The sequence below is a fragment of the Scylla paramamosain genome, chromosome 13 (assembly GCF_035594125.1).
Source record: "Scylla paramamosain isolate STU-SP2022 chromosome 13, ASM3559412v1, whole genome shotgun sequence".
Classification (NCBI taxonomy): Eukaryota; Metazoa; Arthropoda; class Malacostraca; order Decapoda; family Portunidae; genus Scylla; species Scylla paramamosain.
Window position 1 is genome coordinate 26,568,561 of NC_087163.1, and position 27,066 is coordinate 26,595,626.

The following is a 27,066-nucleotide window of genomic DNA, read 5'->3' on the forward strand; positions in this document are numbered from 1 at the left end:
TTTGCATGGCGCTGTGACAACTACAGTCATATGGAGCCAAAATAAAATTTAAAAATTGCATAAAATACTAGTAATGTTAAAAATGTAAGGCAAGATATAGGTTGTATTTAATGTACGTTATTATTTTCTCATAATCACCTATAACTTTTAGACACTTTTCCCACTACAGTTTCTTAGACTTGTAGTTTTGTAGCTTAGACAATATTAACTTCCTGTTCTATCTTTTTTTTTTCATAATTATTTGCACTTTTAGATACTTTTCCCATTGCAGTTTCTTAGACATATAGTTCTGTAGTTTAGAAAAGATAATGGTAGCCTCTTACTCTCTCTTTTTTCCATATCTGTTTCAAGTTATTCCTTTACATTGTCCTGGATGTTAATAAAGCATGGCCATGGCAGAGAGAGAATTCATGAGCATTGTGATGGTGTGATGGAGTCTACAAAAGCCTAGAAAACATATTAGCCTCCTATTCTGTCTTTTATCCTATGTCCATATAAACAGATGATCTTTTACAGTATCAGGGATATTAATAAAACATGGCCATAGAAGTGAAAGAATTAATAAGTATTATGAGGCGTGCAGAGGTTAGTGAGGAGTGTGATGGAGTGATGGCATTTCTCTGTGATGCAGGAGCCTGGTGTGGGTGTTGGTTTGATAAGGTCAGCCTGGTTCCTGGTGCTGGCGGGCGGTGCAGTGACAATGCTGGTGGTGCTGGTGGGCTGCACGCTGGCCGCCCGATGGTGTGCCCACAGCCTCACCCATTCCTCCCTCCCAGCCGGTGAGTCCTCATCACACTCTGGCCTCCTCTCATCCACTCTGACTTCCTCCCTCCCACTCTGGCCTCTTCACTTCAACTCTGGCTTCCTTCCTCCCACTCTGGCTTCCTCTCTCCCACTCTGGCCTCCTCCCTCCCAATTTACTCACCTCCTCCCTCTCTGGCTTCCTCCTTCCCTCCTGGTAGTCAAGACAATATTTTTTAATTCTTTTGGTTATTCTATTTGGGGCCAAGTACCTTTAATGGGACTCTTTTTTTCCTGTGTTTTTGTTGCCCTTGGCTGGAACTGATCTTGCATAAAACCTCCAGGCAGTCTCCCTCACCACAGCGGAGGCCTTCATCTTGAAAAAGTGAAAAATCTTTCTTCTCAAAGGTTGATACCTCTTGCATTCCAAGTTACACCAGTGATTTATTAGTGTTCCAATGAGCAAATCACCTCAGGCTTTAATTAGTTACCAGGAATCTTCACTAACTCAGCATGTATGTGATGACTACATTAATACAAGTATTTGGCCCCAATACTTGTAACTAGATTCTGACATTTTATCTCCTTAAAAATAATGGTTAAGCCAATGCTAATATATATATATATGTGTGTATAAAGAATTCAGGATACACTTTGTTCAGATAGTGATGGCTTATATTCATGACCCCAAGACATGGGTCACAGCAAGGTGGGCGGCCCCTGGGTGGATGTGGGGGGTCTGTGGACATCTGTACCCACCCATGACCTCAGCTCTGACAAGTCTGAGAGGAAGCTGCTGGCCAATGGGTCCTCCTTGGCTGATTATGTGGAGGTGGAGGCCGAACCACAGCTCAAGGATGAAACAGGCAACAAACGATTAGGTGAGGATCTCGTACACACTGAGAGACATATTCGAGTATCCATGGTAGAGAACAGCTGAGGAGTGGATCTAGGACACTCAACGTATATGACTGCAACTCACTTCCAATCAGACTAAGGCCCATATTCTGAAGTACTTTTCTCTCTCATCACAATTACTTTCAAAATGCCACAGAGAGGATTTGTCAGGTTCACACAAGTGTTTCTCCTGTTAATAATGTAGAATTCTTGTTAATTTGTCACTAAAACTATAGAAATGCCCTTGAAAAGCCATGTATCTTCATCTAGAGGCTTTTGAATAAGGTGGAGATGCAGCATAGAGGTGTTTCAGAATATTGCCTTAGAAGTATAATGAGGAGCCAAGTGGATGTCAGCCTTGACTGTCCCACTGGTAATGTGTGCAGTGGACCACTTCCCCATTGACCTTAGTGTGTTTATGGTGTGTGTGTTTGTACCTCTATGCTATGTTTGTGTATGAGAATCCATGACACATTAACTGAAAAGAATGAGTGTTATAATTTAGAACAAATTTCTGCCTCTCAGGAATCAAAGACACCATTACAAAGGTGTTAATCACACCACTAACAAGGCAGCAACATCACCAATAGCTCAGTATTTCCATGAGCTGTTTATTTGAGCTATGAAACATTTTGAATTATTATCATGAAAAATCTCATTAATGAAAACACTGGAAAGGTAAACTGTGATTGCATATTATGTCACTGTTGTCTTGAAATCAGAGTTCCTTACAACCTCAGCTGATGGGAATGGACACCAGCATTGTAGTGAAGTGCAGCTGAGCACACATTGCCCACCTTCATGTCTGGCTTGCTGCATTTCAGAGGTGTGGCCGGGTGGACTGCTCTCACCCTCACCATCCCCATCTCGAGTCTCCTCTTCATCACACCAAGCCAAGCAGCTGGCCCAGGTAGGCATGATGCTAAGATGTGTGTGTCTGTAATGTTGCTGAGATGTCATATGTATTTCTATTTGTAAATAATTTAGCTTCACTTCAGAATTTCTCCATAATTAAACTCATTGTCAAAGGTACAAGAATAGCATAAGTCCTGTAGGTGTTGGAAGATGATGCATGTTAAATGGAAGGATATTGTAATAAGACTATTTGAGGTAGAGAAGATTTGAGTGTGTAAGGATGTGATGAAATGTGAAGATGTAAGACAGTGGTGAATTTTGCTGAAACCATTCATTAGTTTTGGCAGAAAGATAATAAGGCAGATAAGAACACTTTTAAACATGAGAATATTGTCATGACCCTCCTCCTTACCTTTAAGGGAAGGCAGAGGTTACGCAGGAACTGCACTAATTCTTTATATAACAAACACCACAAGGTTTAAATCCAGGTAACCAAGAGTTAAGGCCGGGGCTCTCACAGTGAGGTAAGCCACAAACGCAGTTCAGAAACATTAACACTATTTATTAACCAGTAGTTAACACATTTCATGATACTCGCAAGCAACGAAAGACCAGAATTCCAACACATATTAAAACATATAATGACCTTTCGATAAATCTTGACATCACTTTTCACTTTACGTTAGCAAGCTTTTATCGACCAATCTCAGGTCATTCAGTAACTTATAACACATAAGTAAGGACACATATAACATAATCACATAAAAGAATAATCAAATGTAACATTAAAATATTAGCACTACATGCAAAGTGCCACAAAAGATATTAAAATCACTCATCAAGATTCAGCATTATATCAACACATGGTAAATGACAAAATATGTGGGGACCACAGTATACTGAAACAATATTTTAAATCGAGACCCACAAGGCATTTAGGAAAAATCTTCTAAGTATTACTTACGACCAAGACGAGGCAGAGAACGACTAGGAGCTTCATGGTGCCGTCGAGTGGGAGCACCTTCCAGGAACTTGTAACACTCCACTTTTGGAGTCTAGTTAGGTCTGAGAGAATCGTTCGCTACTTCACCTTATATTCCATTTTGACGACGGCAACGTTGACCTACGTACATTGCTATCTACTACTACATAAGGAGTTATCCTTAAGGTTCAAAATCTAACTAGTTAGTACACTTATCTCTTCCTTCACTCCACACGATCACCAGGATACTTATACTTCACTGTAGGTGCGTAAGAAACATGTCTCATAGGGAGTCTATGGTTAACCACCTTTACACGCAAACATATATGGTTTTTCTATGTCCTTCTAGTTCGTGCATTACTGAAGTGTTTTGTGAAGTCAGCAACTGTAAGGTAACTTGATCACAAGATTAATTATGAATAAGCTAGGTCCATTAACTTCACAGCCTTAGTCACCTTTACTCGGCACTCAGGTGCCTCGTCATCAGGGCAGGCACTGTCCTGTTCGTGTGACCAGGGATGCCATAAGCCTCACAAGAGGTCACGGTGATAACCAGTGACCTCTGGGGCAATGGGTGGCCAAGGCCTGGGTGCTTTGGCGACAACATACCCTCAGCTTGGCTACGACAATACGAAAATTAACATTTGGCAAACACTGTACTTAAACACATTCCCTAGTCTTCCTATTCACTGACAAAGGAATCTTAGGAAACTCCCCTTCTTGCAGAGCGAGTCACTGCTATCACAGCCGCGCAGGGCAAGTCACTGCATGTTGCGCCAGCAGACATCAGGCTCCTATGCAAGCTCCAGCGCCCACCACACATCTTCCACCTGCCGGAACTCAGACACAGGGACTTGGTACACAGGCGAGTACTGCAATTGCTACCAGGAAGACTCCAAGCTGGGCCTTCACCACGAACCCTTCTGCCCCTCAGCCACCCCCTCTGGCTGCTCCACCGTCCTGCATGTCAGCCTTAACCCTCCCTCAGTAAGATTCTACATCTCATGTGTAAAGGCATGGCCAAGAGTGCGTGTGTGTGTATTTACCTAGTTGTATTTGTTTAGTTGTGAGATACAGTGTGTGTGTGTGTAGATGGTGTAGATGAGTAGATAGAGCTGTATTTTTATAGTGCCAAGAGCATGAGTGATGTGTGTATGTGAGAGTGATGTAAGTGTGTGGTGCTCTGTCTGGGCTACCATATGTGGGATTGCCAGCCTGATATACTGTATAGATGGATAGATAGTTAAGACTCATGTAGCTAACTTAATTAAAGACAGGGCTAAGAATGTGAGATGTGTGTGTGATGTGTGGTGCATTGTGTGGGGTACCTCATGTGGGATTGCTGGCCTGGTGTATAGATGAATAAATAGGAAAGATTCATCTAGATAACTTAACTATTGCCTGTTTGTTACTGTTGTTGAATTAAGATAAGGCAGCTGCAATAAATATGGAAGTCAGATTTAAACCAAATGAAACATGAAAGGTTTGGAGAAAAATTCATTTGTGATGAATAGAGAGAGTTGTATGAAAAATTAGTGGCATTGACATCACTGTATAGGGCTGAAACATGCAACATGAGAGCAGGAGAGAGAAGGGGATTAAATGTAATGGAAGTAAGATGCCTGAGGAACATGTCTGGGTAGAATGAGAAATGAATGAGACATGGTGTTGGGAGAGAGACAGATTACTGGACAGGAATGAGTAAGGCCAAGGAGAAGATTGCAGAGGGAATGGATGGGTTTTTAGTTAGTCTTAGGGTGTGTGTGTGTGTGTGTGTGTGTGCATGCCTTGTCTTGTCATCTTTTCATGTTTGATAGAAGGTGTTGGCCTGGTGTATAGATGGATGTCTTGTGTGTGATAGTCTTTGTTCTTGTTATCTTTATATACTTGTTATCTTTATTTACTGTGTATTATTGAGTAAGCATTTTGTTATGCACTACTTCTAACCTGCTTGTGTGTGTGTGTGTGTGTGTGTGTTCCACAGGATTATGCCTGCACCTCCGTGGGCACAGACACGTATGAGGCTGTCACCACATACGAGGAGGCTGGCATCCCCCTGGACCTTGGGCCGGGGAAGCAGCCATCTGCCACACGGCAGCTGAGACTCAACACGGAGTCCACCACAGACCTGTCCATGGACTGCTACAACTACTCTGATGATGACCCCGATGCCACACAGTCGTTTAGTGACACAGAGGCTTCCTTCTTCATTCCACAGGAGCTCCGCAGAAGAGATCCCTCCAAGGAGAATGATTCCTCCTGCGAGGACCTCCACCGGCCCCTCAAGGAGCAAGGGGCTGCCAGGAGAACTGCGAGTGATGATGCGTTCCAGCGAGAGTTGCAGAAAGTTGTAGAAAAGAAATCTGATCAGGACAAAAACAAACAAAGTAATTCCCTCAGGTATCTTTATTGTGTGACAGAATCTCCCTCAAACTGTGACTCTACCTCCGCCAAGCCTCTCTCAGCAGAAAGCCTGAAGAGGATAAGCTCCCGTTCCTCCATGTCGCAGGACAGCCTCGAGAACCAGTTTGAGCAGACGCTGCGCATGATCTCCCAGGGAGCGTCCTGCAACCTGGACTCGGACAGTGTGTCAGTGTCTGCCTTTGACTGAAACCCTTTGCCTGCAGTGTGTTGAGGATGAAAATCAATTCAGGGAGAGTGGATGTTCAGGTGCACAGTCTTCTGAGAACAGCGAGTGCTTTCTTTCATGGAACACAACCTTTCCCACACCAGTGGTGAACCCTCAGCGTGAATACATGTACTTGTGTGATTTGCTGTTCATAAACAACACAGTCGAGGAGCATGACACCTTGCATTCATTGTTATTTTATTATTATTATTATTATTATCATTATTATTATTGTTATTATTATTCCTAGCAGCTCAGGGGTGTAGAGATTAGCAGCCTGAGCTCACACCCAAGAGGTCCTGGGCTCAGATCCCTGGCTAGGCAGAGACAAAATTAGGTTTGTCTTGCACACACTGTAGTCATTTTATCTCAACAGTGACTGGTGTGTGGTGCAAGCTGGGCACTTCTGACCTTGCATCTCACCCGAAGCAGAAGGCTAGCAACCCTGTCCTCACATGTGCATGCACGTGTGTGTGTGTGAGAGAGCAGCATAAGAGAGTAGCCAATGTGTGTTTGGTGTATGACAAACAATATCACATAGTTGAGGAGACATGACCAGCCAAGACTACATACTGTTGTGTTATACTCATGTGGCACTCACATTTTAGAATGCTCAAGGTACATCACTTGTGTCAGAACAGTGAATGGTGTGTAAAAATATTTTCCAGCTGCAGATTTGTATGTTGTCATGAAATACATATCATAATGATGAGCTCAAATGTACTATCTCTTATTTTACAGTGGGACCTTTTTTTACCATCTCTTATTATGAATTGCTTTGCCTGTTTTTCTTTGCCTGGGGTGTATAGCAAGGTGGTCCTCAAGACTGTCCCTTTCCACCTGCAGCTAACAGGGCTAAGAGTGTCATGATAAGTGCATGAATGTGTGGTGTTTTGTCTGGGCCACCCTGTATGGGATTACTGGCCAAGTATATTGATAGATAGTCATGTACTGTGTTGAAAGATCTACATCTACATTGGCCACTGTATTTGCACATCTCATAAGAAGCCAATTGATTCTCAGCCAAGCCCAGTATGTTGAGAGAGTTAAGAGGAAGGGGTTCCTGGTTCCCTTATCTGCCCTCTTTTGTCACTGTTTGATGTGAAGAAAATATGATGGCCATGTAGTGTGCAAGCTCACCACAAGTATATACATGTATACATATAGATGTGTGTGAGTGTATGATGCCTTGTCTGGGATTGCTGGCCTATATATAAAAAAACATGTAGGTAGTGTGTGATGATGGTGAAAGCAGAACAAATTTTTCCAAGAATATTGTAGAGCAGGATAATGAATCACTGTCTCAGGAAAACATCAATAAGAGTCTTTGGTTTCTTTTCACATACAATTTATTAATACTATTGAGGAGCTGAGCAATTTCAACACACACATACACACATTTACACACACACACACACACACACACACACACACACACACACACACCCAGCTCCTTACAGGCACTTGTGAAGGATATAGGTTTTATCACAGAAGGATTTTTTGGTCCTTTGTGAGCATACAAGGACATGTGTCAGGTAACACTGAGGTGTCACAGAGCAGTGGGTCGACGTGCGAGGTGCGCCGGCAGCCAGTCTCCCCAGGCCAGCTGCTGCAGGGACGGAATGCCTGGTTGTCACACAGGTGAATGTGAGCCACGTATCTATCTCCTATCATCTGGACCCCTCGGTTAGTGGAGCATCAAGACACTGTGGGAACTAAATCGACCACCACTCGCATGTGTCATTTCTTTTGTTTTTTTTTGTCATAATATCTGTTTAAGTATATTTTTTTAGAAGTGGTTGTAGGAACTAAATCATTCACCACTCTCTTGTCATTTCTTTTGCTTTTTTGCCATATATGGTTATGTATATTTTTTTGGCAATGGTTGTGGAAACTAAATCGACCACTCTCATGATTTCTTTTCTTTTTTTGTCATATGATTATATATATATATATATATATATATATATATATATATATATATATATATATATATATATATATATATATATATATATATATATATATATATATATATATATATATATATATTTTGGGGGGAGTTGCAGTTAGCAGGCTTCTCTTCAGTTTTGTACTCACTGGCTGATCTCTTAGAAAAACAGTGGCCAGAAACCTTTCCTCCTGTCACCCTCCTTTGCCTTCTCCAGTGACAGATTACTGTACAATTAACACTGCCACATTTCATTCTCTAGGATCAGCTGACTGGCTCCAGCATCTCTGCCTCATTGTGGATTCACTTTAAAGCATTCTGTATACATATGTACACACAAAATTACCTTTGCTGTGTTTGCCCATTAAGGGAAACAGTTATGGTGAAACTTTTGTCAGGTGACTCTTAATTCCTCACAGATCTGGGTATGTTCTGTTGTTTATGTGAAAATTCCTCTTCACACTGACCAGTGGCACTATCACCATTACTGAGTCTTTCAAGTGACTCCCATTTCAGTAATACCAAGCCTCTGACAAAACTTTTTGCTACTCTTTTCAGGTCATTTCACAAAACAAAACCTAATTAAGGCAGGAGATGGTGAGAGAGGAGGTGTCTGGATCAGAATGCTGGACGTCACCTTAGAGCACGGCACACACTGAGCTGCTGTACATGCCACTCCCCGGGCCATATCCCTCATAGTCTGGCTCATCTGTAAGGAAGGTGTGACAGGTGACACAGTGTTGATATGAGGAGAACAGGCTACCAGTGTGTTGTTATGGTGGTAACAGGCTACCAGGGTGTTTATGTGAATGGGGACAGGCTACAATACATACTTAGGTTAGGCCAATAAATAACAATGTAGACTTACTCATTCCTAAGTGCAAGCTATTACTGGTGTACTAATAACATATCAGCTTCATGGAGCAACAGGAATCTAAAACATGATGGAGTGCTGTGGCTTTGAAAAAAATAAAATTTACAAAGTACATTTCTCTGTTGTGACATGATGCAAACTTGAGAAGAGATCAGGTGTCAGAGATTATGTTGAAAAGGAGAGTGAAAGAGGTAACGGGGTCAAGAATGTTTATGAAGGTCACTACAGAAGTTTAAGGTAGATGCACTGGTACTAGAGGAGCAGATAAACTACAGTGGGCAGTGAGAGATTTAAGTAAGGCAGTTTTTAAGATTGCTATGATGCTGATAAAAAGGAATAGCAAAGCCTGTGATTGTAAACAGGTTAATATACATCCAGAAATAATATCTGTAAGAAAGCAATCACTAGAGTTAACTTTAGAGGGAATATACATAAATGTACACACAGTTAGGAGTAAGTTCCAGAGACCGTGTGTTACCTTGCAGTTACCAGAGGCAGGGAAAGCTGAGAGGGTCAGCTAACAAGTCTCTCCACCTGCAGATACAATAAGTGTCGTAGATTTTCAGTGAGAATAAAGGGTGGTTAGCTTAGATGCAGGAATAAAAAAAAAAATAGCTACAATGCATTCAGTTACACACACAAAAAAAAGTCCATTAAACATCATACAGAGTTATAGATGAGAGAATTTCTTGCTAGACATTTAGCTGAAAGGTGTAAGAGTGAAAGAGGCCTGTGAGTAGAGTGTGCTGTCAGTATTGGTAAAGAAGAGGCCAAGATTGTAAGTCAGAATCCTGAATGTCTCCTGTGTTGACTATCACAGATCCATCCAGGACAGTCTTCCACAGCAGAGTGTACAGATGCAGGGAAATCACAGAGCATCATTCTTATTGTGCTTATAAAGAGTATAGTTAGGCCATAGTTCTACCCTGCATCTTTTCAACTACACTTTTTTCTGTGTTTGGGTGTAGTAAGTGTAAATTTGCACCAGTGTTTAACCATACATGCACAGTGTGTGTATGTGTAGTGCTATAAGACAGAAAGAAATTAGACAACCTTAGCCAAGGAAAATGAATGACAAACAGAGATGAAAATTTTAATTACCTATTGATTACCTGCAATCTTTCTAATGATCATGTCAGCCTGCTCAGGAGAGTTGGCCTGCAGCACCTCCTTGAGCAGGCTGGTGGACACTCGGATCTTGGAAATGTTCTCAGCCTCCTTCACCAACTTCCTTACTGAGTCCTGAGGAAGGTTGGGAGGACAGCAGATGAACAGAAGGGGAAAAGTGAGAGGGTAGCAGATAAACAGAAAGGAAAAAGCAGGAAAGAGAAGGGAGAAATAGAGAGGAAAGACATGGAAAGAAGGGAGGAATAGGGTGTGTAGCAGATAAAAAGAAGGGGTAAAGTGGGAGGGAAGAGGAGGAAAAGAGGAAGAAATAGGGAAGGAAGAGAAAGGAAGAAGTGAAGAATAGGGAAGGAAGAGAAGGAAAGAAGGGAGAAACAGGCAGTGAAGCAAGTGCAAAGAAAAGGATTTGTGGATTCTCCAAACTGATGCATCCATCACTGCATCCCTTACATTACTGTCTCTTCCTTCCCTCTGCCCTGCCATCCCTTGATGTATCTACCCTGTGTCCTCTACACTCACACATGGCTGGCTAGAAGTGACTTGTGGTATTCCAGTTTCTACATTCTCACCATTTCTCCCATGTGACCTCTACATTCCCACAAATAGTTTTTTCCTATCCCAATTTCTATATTCTCATCACTTCTCTGTGCCCTCTATATTTCCACACAGCCTAGCTAGGAGTGACTTTTGATATCTACTTTCTACATTCTTACCACATCTGACCTGTGCTCTCTACACTCCCATAAAACCTGACTAGGAGTAGTGACTCTTGAGTACTCCAATTTCCACATTCTCACCACTTTCTGCTGCAGGCGAGCTTGGGTCTTCTTCATGAGCAACAGTTCAACAATGATGGACTGCTTCTGAGGGTCCACAACACGGCCGTTCATCTGGAAACCGTTCATTAGGTTTGCCGTCCTGAGAGAAAAAGTTAACAGTGAGTGTTAATGAAGGGTGAACATTATGGTGAGTTGATCTTCCAGTGACAGAAAATGTGGCTAAAATACTGGAATGCATAACACTCACCATAATTCTCAGGGTCAGTTATCAGGACAGGACAAGAAATGATGGGTTCAAGCCTGATAAAGTTAGATTTAAGAATGAGATAAGAAGAAATTGGTTTTCAAGTAGTGTAGATAAATGGAATGCACTCAGTAATCAGGTTATCAGCACTGTATGATTAGGGAGTGCCAAAAGAACATTAGACAGATTTATGGATCAGGATTACAGGTGGAAATAGGTAGATATGTTTCATACAAGGACTGTCACATATAGACCTGATGGCTTCTTGCAGTTTCCCTTATTTTCTTATATTATTATGTTTTTAGAATGCTCTAATTCTTTTTACATTGAACTTAAATGTATATACACATTTCTCTACACTATATTCCGTGAATGTAATAAATGTACCTAAAACAGACAGAATGAGCAAACTGGGAACTCTCCTCTGCATACATAAATATCTCTACAATGGAGCAAGGTGTGCTATCATGTCTCAGTCACTCTCTCTGAAGTAGGAATGTGATCCTAGACTAGTAGAGAAGTATATTGACTAATACTTGAAGGATGTTTATGGTCAGGACTAGTCTAATGTTTGCCTACCAATTTGGAGAACACAGCTGTGACCCTAAATTTATAGATGAATGCACAGACTAATACTTGCAGTGTGTTTATGGTCAGAAGTAACCTTACGTTTGCCTACCAACCTGGAAAACACAGCACGGTCTGACTTGAGCAGGTCCCTAGTAGTGAGGCCTTTGTTGTAAGGCATTGCTGAGCGTCTCACTCTCTGCTTGCCCATCACCTTCACATTCAAGGTCCCATTCTTGAGGTAGTGCACCAGCTGCCAACAAACACCCAACATAAATATATTCTGGGTTTTCTACGTGTTCATGGTAGTGTTGTGTATGTTTATGAGAAGATAAGTTATCCTTCATTTCCCAGTCATGTTTTATAATATGATTCTAGGTATGTACAGCCAGCCATGTTCCCTGTACTGAGCTAAGGACAACTAGGGAGTGAACACAACAAGGTGGGAGTAAAGTAACATGCACTCTCACCCCCATCACATGAGGTAATAAACAAGAAACCAACATTTTAGACCAAAAGGAAAGTTTGTATCAGAGAGCTGTGTCTTACTGTCTTCCTTTTTTAGCCATGTTGTCTCACAAATTATGCTTCTTCCTTGACTTACAGAGAAGAATGGAATGTAGAAGCTCTGTATGGGATTATAGTGACAAGTTATTGACACAAATTGATGGCTTTCAGTAAGGAGTGAAGTAGTGGAGAGGAATAATTGATAAAAACAAGCACAGCAATGAAATACAAAGCTTAACTCAGAACAAATGTCATAAAAGCAAGACTGTGAATAGTTTGAATTAGCAGTAAATTAATAGAGAAATTAATGCAAATAGTCATGGATGTGAGGAATGGGAGGGAAACAAAGCACTTACTTGTTCAGTCACTGGAGAGAAGGAGAACATCTTGGAGTGGCCAAAGGTCGGATTTGATGTTTCTGACACAGTCTTAGTTTTCGTATCCTCTTCCTCCAAATAAATGCGATAGGTGCAGTACATATCCTGTGGAAAGTAAATGGTTAAAAGATAGCACACATTGATTTAAGAGGATCAGGTACTGTTGTCATGTGCTCATCCCTCACACTTATCGAGGCAAAGCACTCACTGCATATTTGTTGGGCAGACCATTGCAGCTGGTGATCTTAACCTTGAAGTGCATAGATTTCCCCACCAAGTCAACAGGTTCATCCACAAACTTGTCATCTGCCTCAGTGTACTCATGGCCTGAGCTGTCACAAGGCACCAGCTCCACCTGTAGTGATGTTGAGCATGTAGGAGAAGTGAGAGTATGTGTTTATAAGAACATCAGAAAACAAATAAAGCTGCAAGAAACTGTCAGAAAGAGGTGAGTTGCAGGAAGGGACAGGAGGTAGGGCGAAGTGCATAGCCAATATTCTCCCTTCAAACTGAGCTTTCATCAGGACCTAAGAGAACAAGGGAAGCTGCAATAAGCCATCAGACCTACATGTGGCAATCCCTTTATGAAACATACCTACCTATTTTCACTTATCCTCATCATGAATTCATCTGATCTTCTTTTAAATCCCTCCAATGACTCAGCACTAACAATCTGATTACTGAATCTATTCCAATCATCCATCAAATAATTTGAGAACTAATTCCTTTCTATCTCTTGTTTAAATCTAACTTTATCAAGCTTGAACCTATTATTTAATGTCATATCCTGATACACTGATGGCAGCACCCATAATATATCATGTGGCAGCAAAGCAACAAACAACAGTGACTATTTACATTCATAAGTCCAACATCAGCTCCCTTGTAATTAGTAATCTCCAGTTGTTCCTTGAGCTCCACATTGTAGGCAAGTGGCTGCAGATTGACCTGAGTGGTGCCAATGTGAACCTCTGTGTCCAGTGACTCCTTGAATGGGTCTTCCTCCTGCAGAGGCAGAGGGAGGAAAGTAGTAGTTTTGTGACTGATATTTGTTCAGTAAAGGCAGGTGAAAAATATATAAAGGTTATGCTTATACTTATATACTTACATCAGGTTTCTGCCACTCCTCCTCATCTTCATATTTCTGGTACATTTCCTTCATTAGATAGAGTCGGTTTAGGAATTTCTCTTTGTTCCATACAAATTCAGTGCCATTAGAGAGATTCTTCATCTTGACATGAACCTGTAGGAGACAGTGCTGAGGTTAAAAAAGGATTGCTAAGGGAAACTGAAGATGAGTGACAAAATTACTGATAAAGTTAGATTTGGAAAAGAGATACAAAGAAAGTGGTTTTCAAATAAGAGTGGCAGATGAATGGAATAGACTCAGTTATCAGGTTGATAGTATTGAGTCATTAGGGAACTTTAAAAGAATATCAGATGAATTAATGAATAAGGATGATAGGTGAAAATAGGTAGGTATGTTTTATGCAGTGACTGCCACATGTAGGATTGATATCTTCTTGCAACATCCCTCAGTTTCTCATGCATTCATGTTCTTAACCCTATTACTGCTTAACAACATTTTCTTAGTCACCTCCAACTGCTGAGACTTATTTCAGATTGATTTTTTGTAATAATTTCTCACAAGTAGCCTGTGTAGCCTGAGAAAGACAAAATTAGCTTTCTTTTCTTATTCTGGGTGCATATGCAAATATTTTGGTGTTCTGAATATCAATAGAGGACAATCTTAGCAATAAAAAAGTCAAAGCTCAGTCCAAAGGAAGGATACTGGCCATGTACTTTGCCCTGCCTCCTGTCCCTCCCTGCAACTCACCTCTGTCCGGCCACGTTCATTGCCAAGCACCTGTGGTGCCACCATCAGAATCTCAAACTTGACGAGCTTATCCAATTCCTCTGAGATAGAATTAGCTTCCTCCACTGCCGGCATCACCTCCAGCAGGTCTTCCTGGACACGGGACCACTCTGTGGACAGGCAGTGTGTGTTGGACAAGAGGTCAGGAGAGAACAAGTGTGAATTCTAATAAAAGTAGGAAAATGACACCAGAAAGCAGCACACCAGGATCATAGGAAATGATTAAATTAATTGGAATTGAAAAATATAAGGAGTGCAAGAGCAGTGAACAAGGAATGGATGAAGTTTCAGTAAACAAAGATATGACAAAAGACAGGAAAGTATTTCCTAGGAAAAGGAAAAATTTCATACAACATCTTAGAAAAATATAAGGAATATGAAAGCAACAAACAAGGAATTAATAAAGTTTCTGCAAAGAAATTAATGACAGTAAAAGGAAAGAAAATATGAGGGTATAAGAATCAACTGCTAAGACAGTGTATCTGAACTTACCTGCATCACCTTTGCTTGACATGTCAACACCACTCTTGGCAGCAATCTCCTCCTGTGCATACTCAAAAGTGATGTCCTGATTGTTCATCTTGGCTGCCTTCTTGTCTAGTGGGTTCTGGAACACCCACATCTGTGTGGCCCCAAACACAAGTCTGCAGAAGCAAGAAGCTCTCACTCACCCTGTCTCTTGTAATGTAGATACATAGAAGCACATTGAGGCACACACACACACACACACACACACACACACCTGGAAGGTAGACAGACAAGTTTTGGTGCCATATATGAAGGATGGAAAGAGACACATGAAAGAACACATTGTAAATAAAATCAGAAAGAATACCTATATGTTCTGGTGACATCAAGAAGCACAGCCTCTCAAATCAAACTGTAGACATCTGGAATGGCTTATTAAGGATGTGGTTATGGTGAATGGTGTATGCATGTTTAAAGACAAATTGGACAAATATTAATATGGAGACAAGACAAAATGAGCTTTTCCCAGACCCTCTACAGTAAATAGGTAAATACACAGTGACTAACCTATCATTGTGGCAGAGTGTGGTCTCTCCCTGCACCTGTGAGCCATTCACTAGCACACGGCAGTCTGTGTTGGTTGGCTTGACAGTCACCTTGCCTCCCTGTCCCACTGTGATCTCTGCATGCTGCTCCTGGATGCTGTCAGGAGAGAGAGAGAAAGAGATGGATGGATATGGACAGACAGACAAACAAAGTAAAAGAAAGATGAACTGAGAAACAAGTGAAAGGACTCAGGAAAGATGCAGAACTACAGACATACAGACAAAGTAAAAGAAAAACAGGTAAAGAGGCAAGCCAAAAGATTGAGGAATGATGCAAAACTACAGACAGACAGACAAAGTAAAGGAAAAATAGACAGAGAGACAAGCCAAAAGAGTGAGGAGGGATGCAGAACTTCAGACAGACAGACAAAATAAAAGAAAGATAGATAGAGAGACAGGCAAAAAGACTTAGGAAAGATACAAAACTAGAATAAAATCTCCTTCAGTCAGAATTCCATATGAATCAGCACTGAAACAAAAAAAAAAAAAAAAGATAATTAAAAAGAAAATTTCTGCAAAATGGAAAAAAAAATGCAGATTTATGGAGGTCTTACTGCATATATTAGAGTCACATGCATAAATCTTCAAGACTACCAGACAATGCCATGAATGAAATTACTTGACAGCAAAACATTATATCCACCTCACTGTATCTAAATTAATAGTTTAGAGGTGTGATGCATCCATACCTGGGGCTGACCATGATGATGGTAGATTCCACACCCTTTCGATTTCCCACTGTATTCATGCCAGGTTTCAGGATGTGAATGATGCGGCCAGACAGCATGGGGTCCACGTTGAGGTTGTATATGTGCGGCTTGTGGCTCTTGTCCTGCTCCTTCTTGGCAATGCTTGGGTCCTGGGAGAGAAAAGGGCAAGGAGATGGAGAAGAGGAAGTGAGAGCAACAAGAACAAGAGGAAAAAAAATGCAAGGAATAGGAGAAAAATAAAGTAATATGTACCCACTGTGCCATCCCATTCAAGAGTTCTTAGCTTCAAATATTAGATACAAAAATACAAAGATGTTAATAATGTAGGAAAAATTATAATAGTGAGTTGTTTTCTCTTTAAAATTGAGTAATAGATACTAATAACACAAGAACAATAGTTATAATACTAATGTGGGGCTTTTTTTCCTTTTAAAGTGAGGGAAAATTAATTATAGATACTAATAACAGGAGTAATACTCATGGTGACCTGTTTTCTTTTAAATATGAGAGAAAATTGTGAGAAGTTTTGAAAAAGGCAAAAATCACTTACTACAGAATCCTTCTGGGCCATCTTGAGCTTCTCTTCATAGCTCTTCTTCATGTTGATCATCTCCTGCTCATTCTCCAGCATCCTTGCCTTCATCTCCTCTTCCCACTTCTTCTTCAGGTCTCCTTCAGCTGACACAGAGAATATTAAACATCTTAATCAAGGAAATGTGAATATAGAACCCAATTAAAGTTCATTGCAACAAATAAATGAATTTCATCTTAAGTCTGATCTTCATATGGAATGTTTCATGTTTATTTCCAGCTTTCTATCCTAAACATAATCTTGAGATGAACTATAAAATCTAGGAATATTCTCAAAAGTTTAATAAAGTGTTTGTTTCTACAACACTGCCCTCCTTTCTACCACTTTCACTGTTATGAGAGAGAGAGTCTAAGAACTTATAAGAACAAAGAAATATAGAGAGATTTCTGGTGTGGCCATCTCCTTAAGAGCAGTTGGAGGTGAGAAAGGGGCCAGCTTTTAGAGATATGGAATGTAATGACAACAACAAAGAATATTCAATGAGTGAGAATGCAAAGTACATAAAAGTTTAAGCTTTCATAAAAACAAGGAAATATGGAGATGTTTCTGGTGTGACCATCTTCTTAAGAATAGTTGCGGAAGGGAAAAAGAGATAGAAAGATGGGTTTCTCCATAGATCACCACAAAGGACTCACCTCGGTCATCAATACCATTCCCATCAGAATCAATGAAGTCCTTATCAATCTTGCCACCTTGCATCATCTTCTTCAACTTCTCATTCTCCTCCCTCAGTTCCCGCAGGAGCTTCTCTGTGGGGTCCTCATTCACCACAGCCTTGGTCTTGATCTGCTTGGCACGGTCAGCTGTTCAGAAGGTAGAAGGTGTGGGGTAAGGAATAGTCTAATTATGAAGGGCAGTAATAAACCAGTGTATGTTGTCAGGCTTTGCTACAGAAGTATATGTGGCTAGCTGTGCTATACCTAAACTCCTAGGGTGTATAATAGAGTGATCCACAAGACTGTCCCTTTCCACCAGGGGCCAACAAAGCTGAGAGTGTGAATAATGTGTGTATGAATGTGTGGTGCTTTTATCTGTGTGGGATTGCTTGCCTGGTATATAGATAGATAGGTAGGTAAATGAGCATTAATAATAAAAACCATGGTATGCATTAGTGTGACAAGGAGAATAGAACAGCTTCTGTTTTTGCTCTCAATCTATCTGTATACAAGGCTGACAGAAGAAGAAGCACACCCAAGCTATGCTCATCAATGCAAAAGGTGGACATTGTCTTCTCATAGTTGATGCTTTTTGCCACCTATCTATCTATACATCAGGCTGACAGAAGAAGCAGGCAAACAGCACATCCACACTTTTGCCACTCACCAAAGCGGAGGGTGGACAGTGTCTCCTCATAGTTGATGTCAGCTGGCGAGATGGCGGCAATCATTATTGTCTTGCTGTTCCCTCCCAGGGCATTCATGAGCAGCCGTGTCAAGGTGGAGTCCCGGTAAGGCACTCGAACCTGGTGGCGAAGGAAAAATAATGAAAAAATTTTTAGGAGGAAAAAACAGAGACACAAAACCATGAAGACTGTTCCAGTGTGTGAAAGATGTCCTAAGAAAGATATCCAAATAAGACTGTACTCTGTATCTCTTATCATGATTAAGTGTACAACATGCCTCTCAGGGAATTTTTTATGTAAGAGGAGATTCTGCCCAAGAGTAATGAAAAGGCTATACAAAAATCCTATTGAAGCTACCAGAAAGGTTAAGGGTTATCCAAAAATTTGAGGATAAGTGTCTTGAAACCTCCCTCTTGAAGCAGCTCAAGTCAAAGGCAGGAGGAAATACAGAAGGACACAGCCAGAGCATTTCACAGATGAAGAGTATCCCCTAGATATGACACTTCTCTTTTACTGATGCATTGGTACTTTGAAGTGTAAAAATCACCTTCCATAGAAGAGACAACCTGCATAGGCCTCACCTTGTTGCCACTGGAGCGCTCCGCCAAGGCATGGATGCAGTTCCCAAGAGAGGAGAGGGAGCGGTTGATAGCAGCACCCTCCTTGAGGCGTGACCCTGTGGCTCCTGTGCTCTCCACACGCTCGCTGAGAGAGAGAGAGAGAGAGAGAGAGAGAGAGAGATGATATTAATTTGCAACCCAGGCAGACACACTAAATTCTCTTAGTAATGTAGCTAAAGTTCAATATTTGCGTAAGATTGAGTGTGTGTGTGTGTGAACTCAGAAATAATCTAGCCTACAATATGATAGATGACAGATGGACAAGATATAAAAGATCATAAATCCTGAAGTTGTTATACTCAGATTCAATATTCTATTAGTGTACATGCACAGATACACACACACACACACACACACACACACACACACACACACACACACACACACACACACACACACACACACACACACACACACACACACACACACACCTGCCAGCCAAATCCACCAGGTTCACCACTGCTTGCTTTGCTGTTTCTTGTCCTACATCATTTCTGAATTTCTGAATGAAGGTGATGCCGACGATGGTGTGGGCACGGGATGAGGTGGCGTTCATGTTGGTAGAGGCAATGGTGCGGTTCACGGTGCCCTCATTCATCTTCTGTTCAATCTCATTGTAGTTGGTCACCAGAGCCATCTTGAGGCCTTCAGCTGTTCAGAGAGTTGTTTAGGTGTAGTTGGGGATGCTTGAACATAAAGTATGGGAAGCTGCAAGAAACCATTAGGTCTACACATGGCAGTTTGCATGAAATGTACTTATCTATTTCCACCTATCATCCTCATGCATGAATTTATCTAATCTTCTTTTAAAGCTCCCTAATGACTCAGCACTATGCCCCTAATGACTCAAGACTAACCATAAATTTACTGCAAACATAACCTAACTTAGTAAGTCAGATATGCTATTGTATACTAGAGTGATATGATCTGCAAGGCAAGATAACCAAGACAAGATTAAGGGACCCACAGGCACAAACTCACACTCACATCCAAAACACTTCCTTCATTAGTTTCTGGGAACAAGGAAGAGGACCTACCTGGTTGATCATATTGTTGGAGGGTCAGATGTGCATTGGTGATATGTATTGTCTCACACACACACACACACACACACCTTTATAGCTCACTTGCAATTCCCTTAATCTCTTTGATTGAGATATTCCTTCACCCCTTTACTCAAATTTTGCTACCCAAACTCCACTACCCAAACTCCTCCACTCAATGTGGAGTGCAATAGCACTTACCATAGAAGCCTTTCTTTGGGTGCTGGCGGACCTTGAGGCCTTTCTTGTTCTTGGTGGGGTTGAGGAGGTCATGCACCACCTCATTGTAGATCTCCAACATGCTGAACCTCACCTCAAACTCCTTCTCCTCTGTGTTTTGTGTGATGCCATTAAACAGATCATTGCAGAACAGTGGTACAATTCCTGAAAGTTTAGGAATATTTTTTTGTATTTTATTGTTTATTTGTTTTTTTATTTAGTCTGTAGTATGTTGTATCTGTTTCTTTCTCTCTCCATCCATCTGTCTTCCACTCACTTCTTTCTCTTACTTGAGAATCAGGATACAATGAGAACTCTCTTATATGTATGACAAGATTATAATACGTTCCTTTAATTCTATGTGATGGATATACTATTAAGAAAGCCTGCATGCTGTTAACAAGAAAAAGCACAATATGATTAGTAATACCACTATTTTTATTATTTTATTTAACCTTTGGTTAAGGGAAACAAAAAGGTTGAACAAAAAAACCCATTGAAGGTGCTAGTCCCCAAAGAATGCAGTCAAAAAGATCATCCAAAAATTTGAGGAGAAACATTTTAAAACACCTATGAAATGTGGACTTTTAATTTCTTTTACCTTTATTGGCTCCATATCCGATGACAGACCAAGATTTTCCAGAGCCTGTCTGACCATAAGCAAACAGTGTGGAGTTGTAACCAGCCCAGGCGTTTGCTAAGACTCCACCTCCCAGATCATTGTACACTGTGTTCTGTCATAAGAGGAAACTTTAGCATACTTACAGTGATGGTTGTTATTGATGAGAGTTAAAAGGGAAAAGATGATGGGGATGATAAAGAGAAAAGGAAAAATTTGATGGCAATGATAATGAGAAGACAAAAGGTGGTGATGGTGATGATGAAGAGAAAAGGAAATACTGACAAAGAGGTGATAGTGGAAAGGTGATAGTGATGATAATAAAAGGTGAAAGTCAATGGTGCTGATGAAGAAAAAAGAAAAGTTGATAATGATGACAGCAAGAAGAGGAAAGATGATGACAATGACTAATAAAAATAACCCAGATGAGATATTGATGACAACAGTGTTAATAATTACTACAAAACATTAAACTGTATGCCTCTAGACACTCACCTGATCTGCATAGTTTGAGTTGGGTGATTGCTTAGCAAAGTACCCATTGGGCTCCTCCTTGTAGCCATCAAAGCTCCAGTAAGAGTAGTCATAGGTGAAGGACTTGACATCAGCCGCATCATCAGGATTGGTGACCGTTGTGATATTTCCCTTCATGCTCACTATGCACTTGGCCTTCCGTCCCAGCTCGCGTTTATTGTGTGTCCAAGTTAAGGGAAATGCTGATTGAATGGGAGACAAAAGATGGGAATAGAAATAACTTGATGGAAAAGTGCAGCTCCTAATTGAAAGGGAGACTAAAGATGGAAAATAAAAATAGCTTGAAGGAAAAATGTACTGTACAGTGCCTAACATTCAGTGTGTAATACATTATTGCATGCTTTCTGTTGGGCTGGTATCCCAAAAACTAATAATAATAGATCCATCAGAGAAACCTTGATAAAATAAGTATATGATTAAATAAAGAAATACATTGACATTAAAAAGAATAATAGGATTATAATTTTAGAGTAGGCAGTTGTTTAACATGCTGTATGCTCTAATTGGGACTATTTTTTAGATAATTAGTTGATTTCTTATGTGTTTTCCCTTCTGAAAGCACAGAATCTAGTAATTACTAAACTACCACCAGAACAATGGAAACATTCTCAAAAGCCTCAACTTTCATTAGATCCTGTCATGAATTTTCAGCTTATGGTGGCAGGGTGCCTGCGAATGAATGAACACTTATGAGTGACAGTGCAGGAATGTACAAACTATCAACTGAACTGATTACACACCACAAACATATACCTTCTTTTACAGATAGAGACAAAGATAGGGTGAGTATGTGTGTGTGTGTGTGTGTGTGTGTGTGTGTGTGTGTGTGTGTGTGTGTGTGTGTGTGTGTGTGTGTGTGTGTGTGTGTGTGTGTGTGTGTTCTCTCCCAAAGATCTCATTTTTAACATTAAAAAGGATATCATTGGCCGAACCCGAACTGCCACCTTCACATTCTCCTCTTCAGCCATTCTGGTGCTGCCTTCTTTCCTTCCCTAGCAATACTCCTCACTCAGCCAGCCTCAGCTCTCCTCACACCTGCAACACACACAACAAACAATAGATTACCCCTAAATTTGTAAAGTAAAATCATAGATAGGAAGAAATAACAAGCAGGAAGCACAGAATATTGATCTATTTCATGAGACAAGTGCCTGTGTTTCTATCTTCAGTGTTTGTCAGCACAATCATTCATTACTTGTATTGGCATAGCATTCAGATTGGTACCATTAGCTCTTTTACTACCTTAGTCATCCTTCATAAATCTTTTTAGCACTGTAAGAATGGTTTGCATAGACACACAGGAGGAAAGAGAGGAAATAAAAAATTAATTTAATCTTTTATGCTACAAAAATGAATTTGAAAGCTTAGCATAAATAGTGTAAAAAAAAGTTACAGGTACTGAAGGGGAAAATTTGTTTAGCAGTGAAAGGGGTAACTTGTGTGATATTAGTTTACCACAATAACTGAAAAAAAAGAAAGAAAAAGAAAGGACAAACTTCTGCAAGGAAAGAAAATTAATAAAAAACGTGATAAATTATATGTTTCATCATTATCACGTACATGAATCCGTTTCTCATCCCGCAAAATGCACCACACGAAAGATTTTTAAACTACCAACCCGACCGTCTGCATCAAAAGTCTACGGTATTTACATCCCACGTTTCATTACCACAAGTTAGACGCGCGTACAGGAACCTGTTTTTCACCACCAAAATGCATCAGATTAGAGGTTTTATAGCTACCATTTACGTTCAAGAACCTGTTTCGCATGTCACAGTGCACAAGATAGAAGATTTTATAGATACTGCTTAAGTATAAGAACGTGTTTTCAGCCCAAAATGCAAGAGATGAGAAGTTTTACATCTACCACTTAAGTGCACGGACTCGTTTCTCTCCATAAAATTCACCAGATAGGAGACTTTAAAGCTACCAACATGTTCTTCTCTCCAATACAGCTTGGTTATTGTAAAAAAAAAAAAAAAAAAAAAAAAAAGGAAAAAGTCCCCAGTAGCGTGTAAGGGTCGCAACCACCTGTGAACTAAACATATTCCAGATAATATAGTGGTTACAGTAGTAAAAGACCATTATCGTTTTATCGTCACTAGAATCGAGCTGAGTTGCTATTTCAAGGTATCCAATGCGATAAATCATTGAAATTTTCATAGCAGTTCCTGTCAGAGAGAGAGAGAGAGAGAGAGAGAGAGAGAGAGAGAGTTTGTTTGTTTGTTTGTTTGTTTGTTTGTGTGTGTGTGTGTGTGTGTGTGTGTGTGTGTGTGTGTGTGTGCTGGGAGGAGAAGGGAATGGAAGGTTAAAGAACGAATAAGATGCATTAGTCAGTGGAATCGATCACCAGCTGGAGTCTCACCAAGTGTCACTTTCGTGTCGAGTGTTTACCTTGACCCAGTGGAGCTTTCTGTACACAACAGTATGAAGCGTGCCACCACCACCACCATCACCACTACTGTTACTACTGCCACTACTCTCATCACCAGCGTGACCTATCACACTCAGCCCAGAACATAACACGCAACACGGTCTCTTGATGGCTGTTGAGATAGAAGATGCTTCCGATGGAACAAGACGGCCCAGGAATAATGAAAATGATGGAAAGCTAATTCACCTTCAAATGGAAACGAAATCAAACAAGTATTGAATTTTCCTTAGTGTTTTTTTCTTTTCTTTCAAATGTTCTTCATTCCATAAAAAAAAAAAAAAAAAACACTCAATTCTTCTTCCTGTCCGCTTGATAGACATTGGTGGTGTTGGTGGTGGTGGTAGTAGTGGTGGTGATGGTAATGAGGAGGATATTTACGATGGCTGATTGATCCACTCTTCCGATGAAATGATGCCATCACGTTTCATACTTACACGCTTCAAGTTTCTACTCCTCTCTCTCTCTCTCTCTCTCTCTCTCTCTCTCTCTCTCTCTCTCTCTCTCTCTCTCTCTCTCTCTCTCTCTCTCTCTCTCCTCTCTCTCTCTCTCTCATAATGCATAATACATAATAAGTACGGCAGCAATGCGCTGTGGATCGCGTCAGGGTCACTAGCGCCACCACCACCACCACCACCATCATCAGACCATCCCTAAGCGGCTTGTGTTTATGTTTACTTGGTCTCTCTGGTGACCGCCAGCTGCCCCTATACACCATGGCATCCTTTTCCTCCCTGATGACGTGACTTGCTACGTAACTGACCCCTTCCCTTTCCTACCAATGATGTGACTAAAACACTTTGTACACTCATAATAACCGTTTTTAAATGCCATGGAGTGATTTTTGCTGTTAATGATGCAGAATCCATGTTAAACTATCACTAGAATCAAGAACACATTCCTGAAAACCTGAATAGCTTTCATAATAATCTTTGAAATACAGAAGAAGTGACACAGGACATGTTTAAGGACTAGAGATGTCTGAGTACAGTTTCGTTGGTTTTCTATTTTATGATATACAGAATCCTTATTAAACTATCACACGAATCAAGAAAACATCCCTGAAAATCTGCATAGAATTATTATAATCTTTTAAAATATTCAAAATAAGAGATTGAGAACTCGCAACAGGCACAACATTCGTTGGTTTTCCTCTTGACGTTGTACTGTTCTTTTAGATATACTATACTGAGAAGCCACTGGTGCTGAATTAATACCGTTAGGTCATGAACAACAAAGGAAGTTTTAAAATATTACAACACTCGCCACTTGAATCCACACGGTACTCAATAATTACATGGTTTTCACAGCCTTGCAAAAATATGTATCACATGACTCCCAAATATAAAACCTCCTTTAGGGTTCTCTTTAAAAAATACTACCTCCTATCATCTCTTGCCACTTGGCCGTCACGAGGTAGAAAGCCATGCAGTAACTGAATTGCAATCTGTCACATGGAATTGATTTGAGTTATCGTAAGGTAAGGTCACTGATGCGGTGGTAATGTACGTTAGAGTAGCTTGAATACCTAATGAATGAACCCTTTTTTTCAAATTTCCTGAGGAAGAGATGCAGCAACCGAACTGTAATCTTTGTCACATGGAACTGATTCGAGTTATCGTGAGGGAAGGGGACTGATGCGGTGGCACAATAGAGCGCGCTGAATACCTGATGAATGAACCTTTTTTAATCATTCATGACATAAGACAGGTCGAAAATAAAAACTAAAAAACTACTTTAGCATTTTACCCACTCATTGTCCAATACGGCAGAAGCAAGTATAGTTTAATGACAAGGAATAATAAAGACTATAATAACTACCTGGATGTTGATGAAGAGGAGGAGGAGGAGGAGGAGAGACAGACCACAGACTAAGGTGCCTGTCTACGACCGACTGAAACCACCACCACCACCACTACCTCCACCCATGTGTTTGTTGTCATGTGTTATCCGCGTCTCCATGGCAACCACTGAGCTCTGAAACATGAAGTGGGTGTCTATATGTTTGTCTGTAGGTCAGTTCGGTGATGGTAACTCAGGGGGGACTCAAACAAACAGAGCTTTGATACGATTGAAAAAAAAAATAGCAGGAAAAAGGTCACATGGAATTATTTAATAGATATTCATTAGACAAATAGGATCAAAAGTGAAAAAATAACCTGCACACTCAGAGAAAAACAAGAGGAAGGTCTGAGCACAAATATAGTCTTATTCCATCAAAATCTAACCCCCCTACAAAGAGCAAGGAGTGAGTGAGTGAGGGAGGAAAGGAATGAGTAAGTGAATTGTAGAATGAGTGAATTGTGAAGTGAGTGAGTGAGGGCGTGCATGATAACAGCCAGAGGGGATCATAGGGAAGGAAAGAGAGTGTCAGAGTTCTCTCACGCCCTGCATTGGCACACAAAACTCACCACTGCCACCCAAAAGGAAAAAAAAAGTCTTACGTTCCAAAGAAACCACTTGACCCACACACATGATGAGTATGAAGATCTAAAACATTTTCTGTTATGGTGCCCAGAATACCAAGAGGAAAGAAGACAAGTGTAACGTTAAAACAACCATTTATAGAAGAAGTGGACATAATAGGGTCATGCCTGTTTGAAAATTAATATAGCGAGAAAACAAAGAGAACAGTGCATTTTTAAGAGAAAAGAAGAAGAGGGCATTATAGAGACATACCTATTTGGAAATAAATATAGCGAGAAAGCAAAGCGAACAGTGCATAAATTTTGAAAGATAAGGGAAAAGAAAAGAAAAGAGAAAGAAGGAAACAGAAGACTCAGACAGTAGGAACGGACATGTCAGGGAGTGCAGTTTCAAAGGAAACACTCCCGACCAACAACTCGACTCAAGAGGGGCTGTGTGCGCATGTCACCGACAGGGCAACAGTCACATCAACCAAAGATAACCGTGAGTGTGGGTGATTTCACCTCCACCTGCCACAGTGAGCGGTTCGTTGCCTACCTCACCTCCTGGCGCCGAACGGATTGCCGGCTGGGACAGGGAACTGTGTTCCTCAGCGAATGTGTCTGAGTAAGGGCCGTATTGTGTGTCTGTCAGAAGGGACCGAGTGCTACGGTCTGAGTGCGAGTGGAGTGTGCCTACGCTGCTGGCGGTGGCTGTATAGAGGTCGTGTGATACATGATATTTTGTGTACTGCTACGTAACTACTACGCGGTGTTGATAAAGTGCACGCCCGTCTGAAGTGGGCTGCTATTGTCTTCCCTCTGGTTCTGCCTGTCGTGCCTGGCGACTTTTTGCGCCACTGACCAACCCGTCTTCATTACACACAACGCATCCGCAGAGTACAGTGTGTTGTTGCTGCAGCCATCCTATCGGGGAAGATAAGAAACCCAATTTGTCGGACATTAAAATATTCGCTGCCACAACTTCGTCCCCGACACGTGCTACAAATAAATACAAAATTTTCCTTTTAAATGCTAGCATTGAAAGAATATAGACACACGCTAGTCAGCGTT

General features: G+C 40.8%; 2 protein-coding genes across 3 annotated transcripts in view; one reads left to right on the forward strand and one right to left on the reverse strand.

The window, feature by feature from the left end:
• Positions 1–6,842, forward strand: part of LOC135106608 (uncharacterized) — an 80,458-nt gene extending 73,616 nt beyond the window's left edge. Inside the window, exons 15-19 of one of the 2 annotated variants that reach the window (XM_064015880.1) lie at positions 632–779; positions 1,434–1,622; positions 2,463–2,548; positions 4,202–4,462; positions 5,460–6,842. In XM_064015880.1, the coding sequence (XP_063871950.1) occupies positions 632–779; positions 1,434–1,622; positions 2,463–2,548; positions 4,202–4,462; positions 5,460–6,086 (1,311 nt within the window). In that variant the 3' untranslated portion in view covers positions 6,087–6,842. The remainder of the gene's footprint in view (positions 1–631; positions 780–1,433; positions 1,623–2,462; positions 2,549–4,201; positions 4,463–5,459) is intronic. The other variant, XM_064015881.1, reaches the window with a different exon arrangement.
• Positions 6,843–8,131: 1,289 nt separating this feature from the next.
• Positions 8,132–23,745, reverse strand: LOC135106609 (kinesin-like protein KIF28P). The gene is made up of 22 exons (XM_064015882.1): positions 23,551–23,745; positions 22,076–22,191; positions 21,118–21,314; positions 20,605–20,737; positions 19,986–20,168; positions 19,173–19,392; positions 18,703–18,826; positions 18,103–18,241; positions 17,415–17,582; positions 16,738–16,865; positions 16,167–16,336; positions 15,440–15,574; positions 14,897–15,048; positions 14,366–14,514; positions 13,637–13,771; positions 13,387–13,533; positions 12,737–12,883; positions 12,508–12,633; positions 11,761–11,897; positions 10,852–10,972; positions 10,042–10,171; positions 8,132–8,764 (listed from the first exon to the last, which is right to left on the reverse strand). Exons 2-22 carry the CDS (start codon positions 22,122–22,124, stop codon positions 8,694–8,696), a joined length of 2,961 nt encoding a protein of 986 aa, XP_063871952.1. The 5' UTR covers positions 22,125–22,191; positions 23,551–23,745; the 3' UTR covers positions 8,132–8,693.
• Between the last annotated feature and the right edge of the window lie 3,321 nt (positions 23,746–27,066).

Bases quoted from the DNA above. Each gene is read 5' to 3' on its own strand.
- LOC135106609 (XM_064015882.1), bottom strand. From the start codon at position 22,124: ATGGCTGAAGAGGAGAATGTGAAGGTGGCAGTTCGGGTTCGGCCAATG. The intron at 18,827-19,172 runs GTGTGTGTGTGT...TCTCTCTCTCAG, and splicing joins CTGGTGGATTTGGCTGGCAG to CGAGCGTGTGGAGAGCACAG. The intron at 8,765-10,041 runs GTAATCAATAGG...CCTTCCTTACAG, and splicing joins GATCATTAGAAAGATTGCAG to ATGAGCCAGACTATGAGGGA.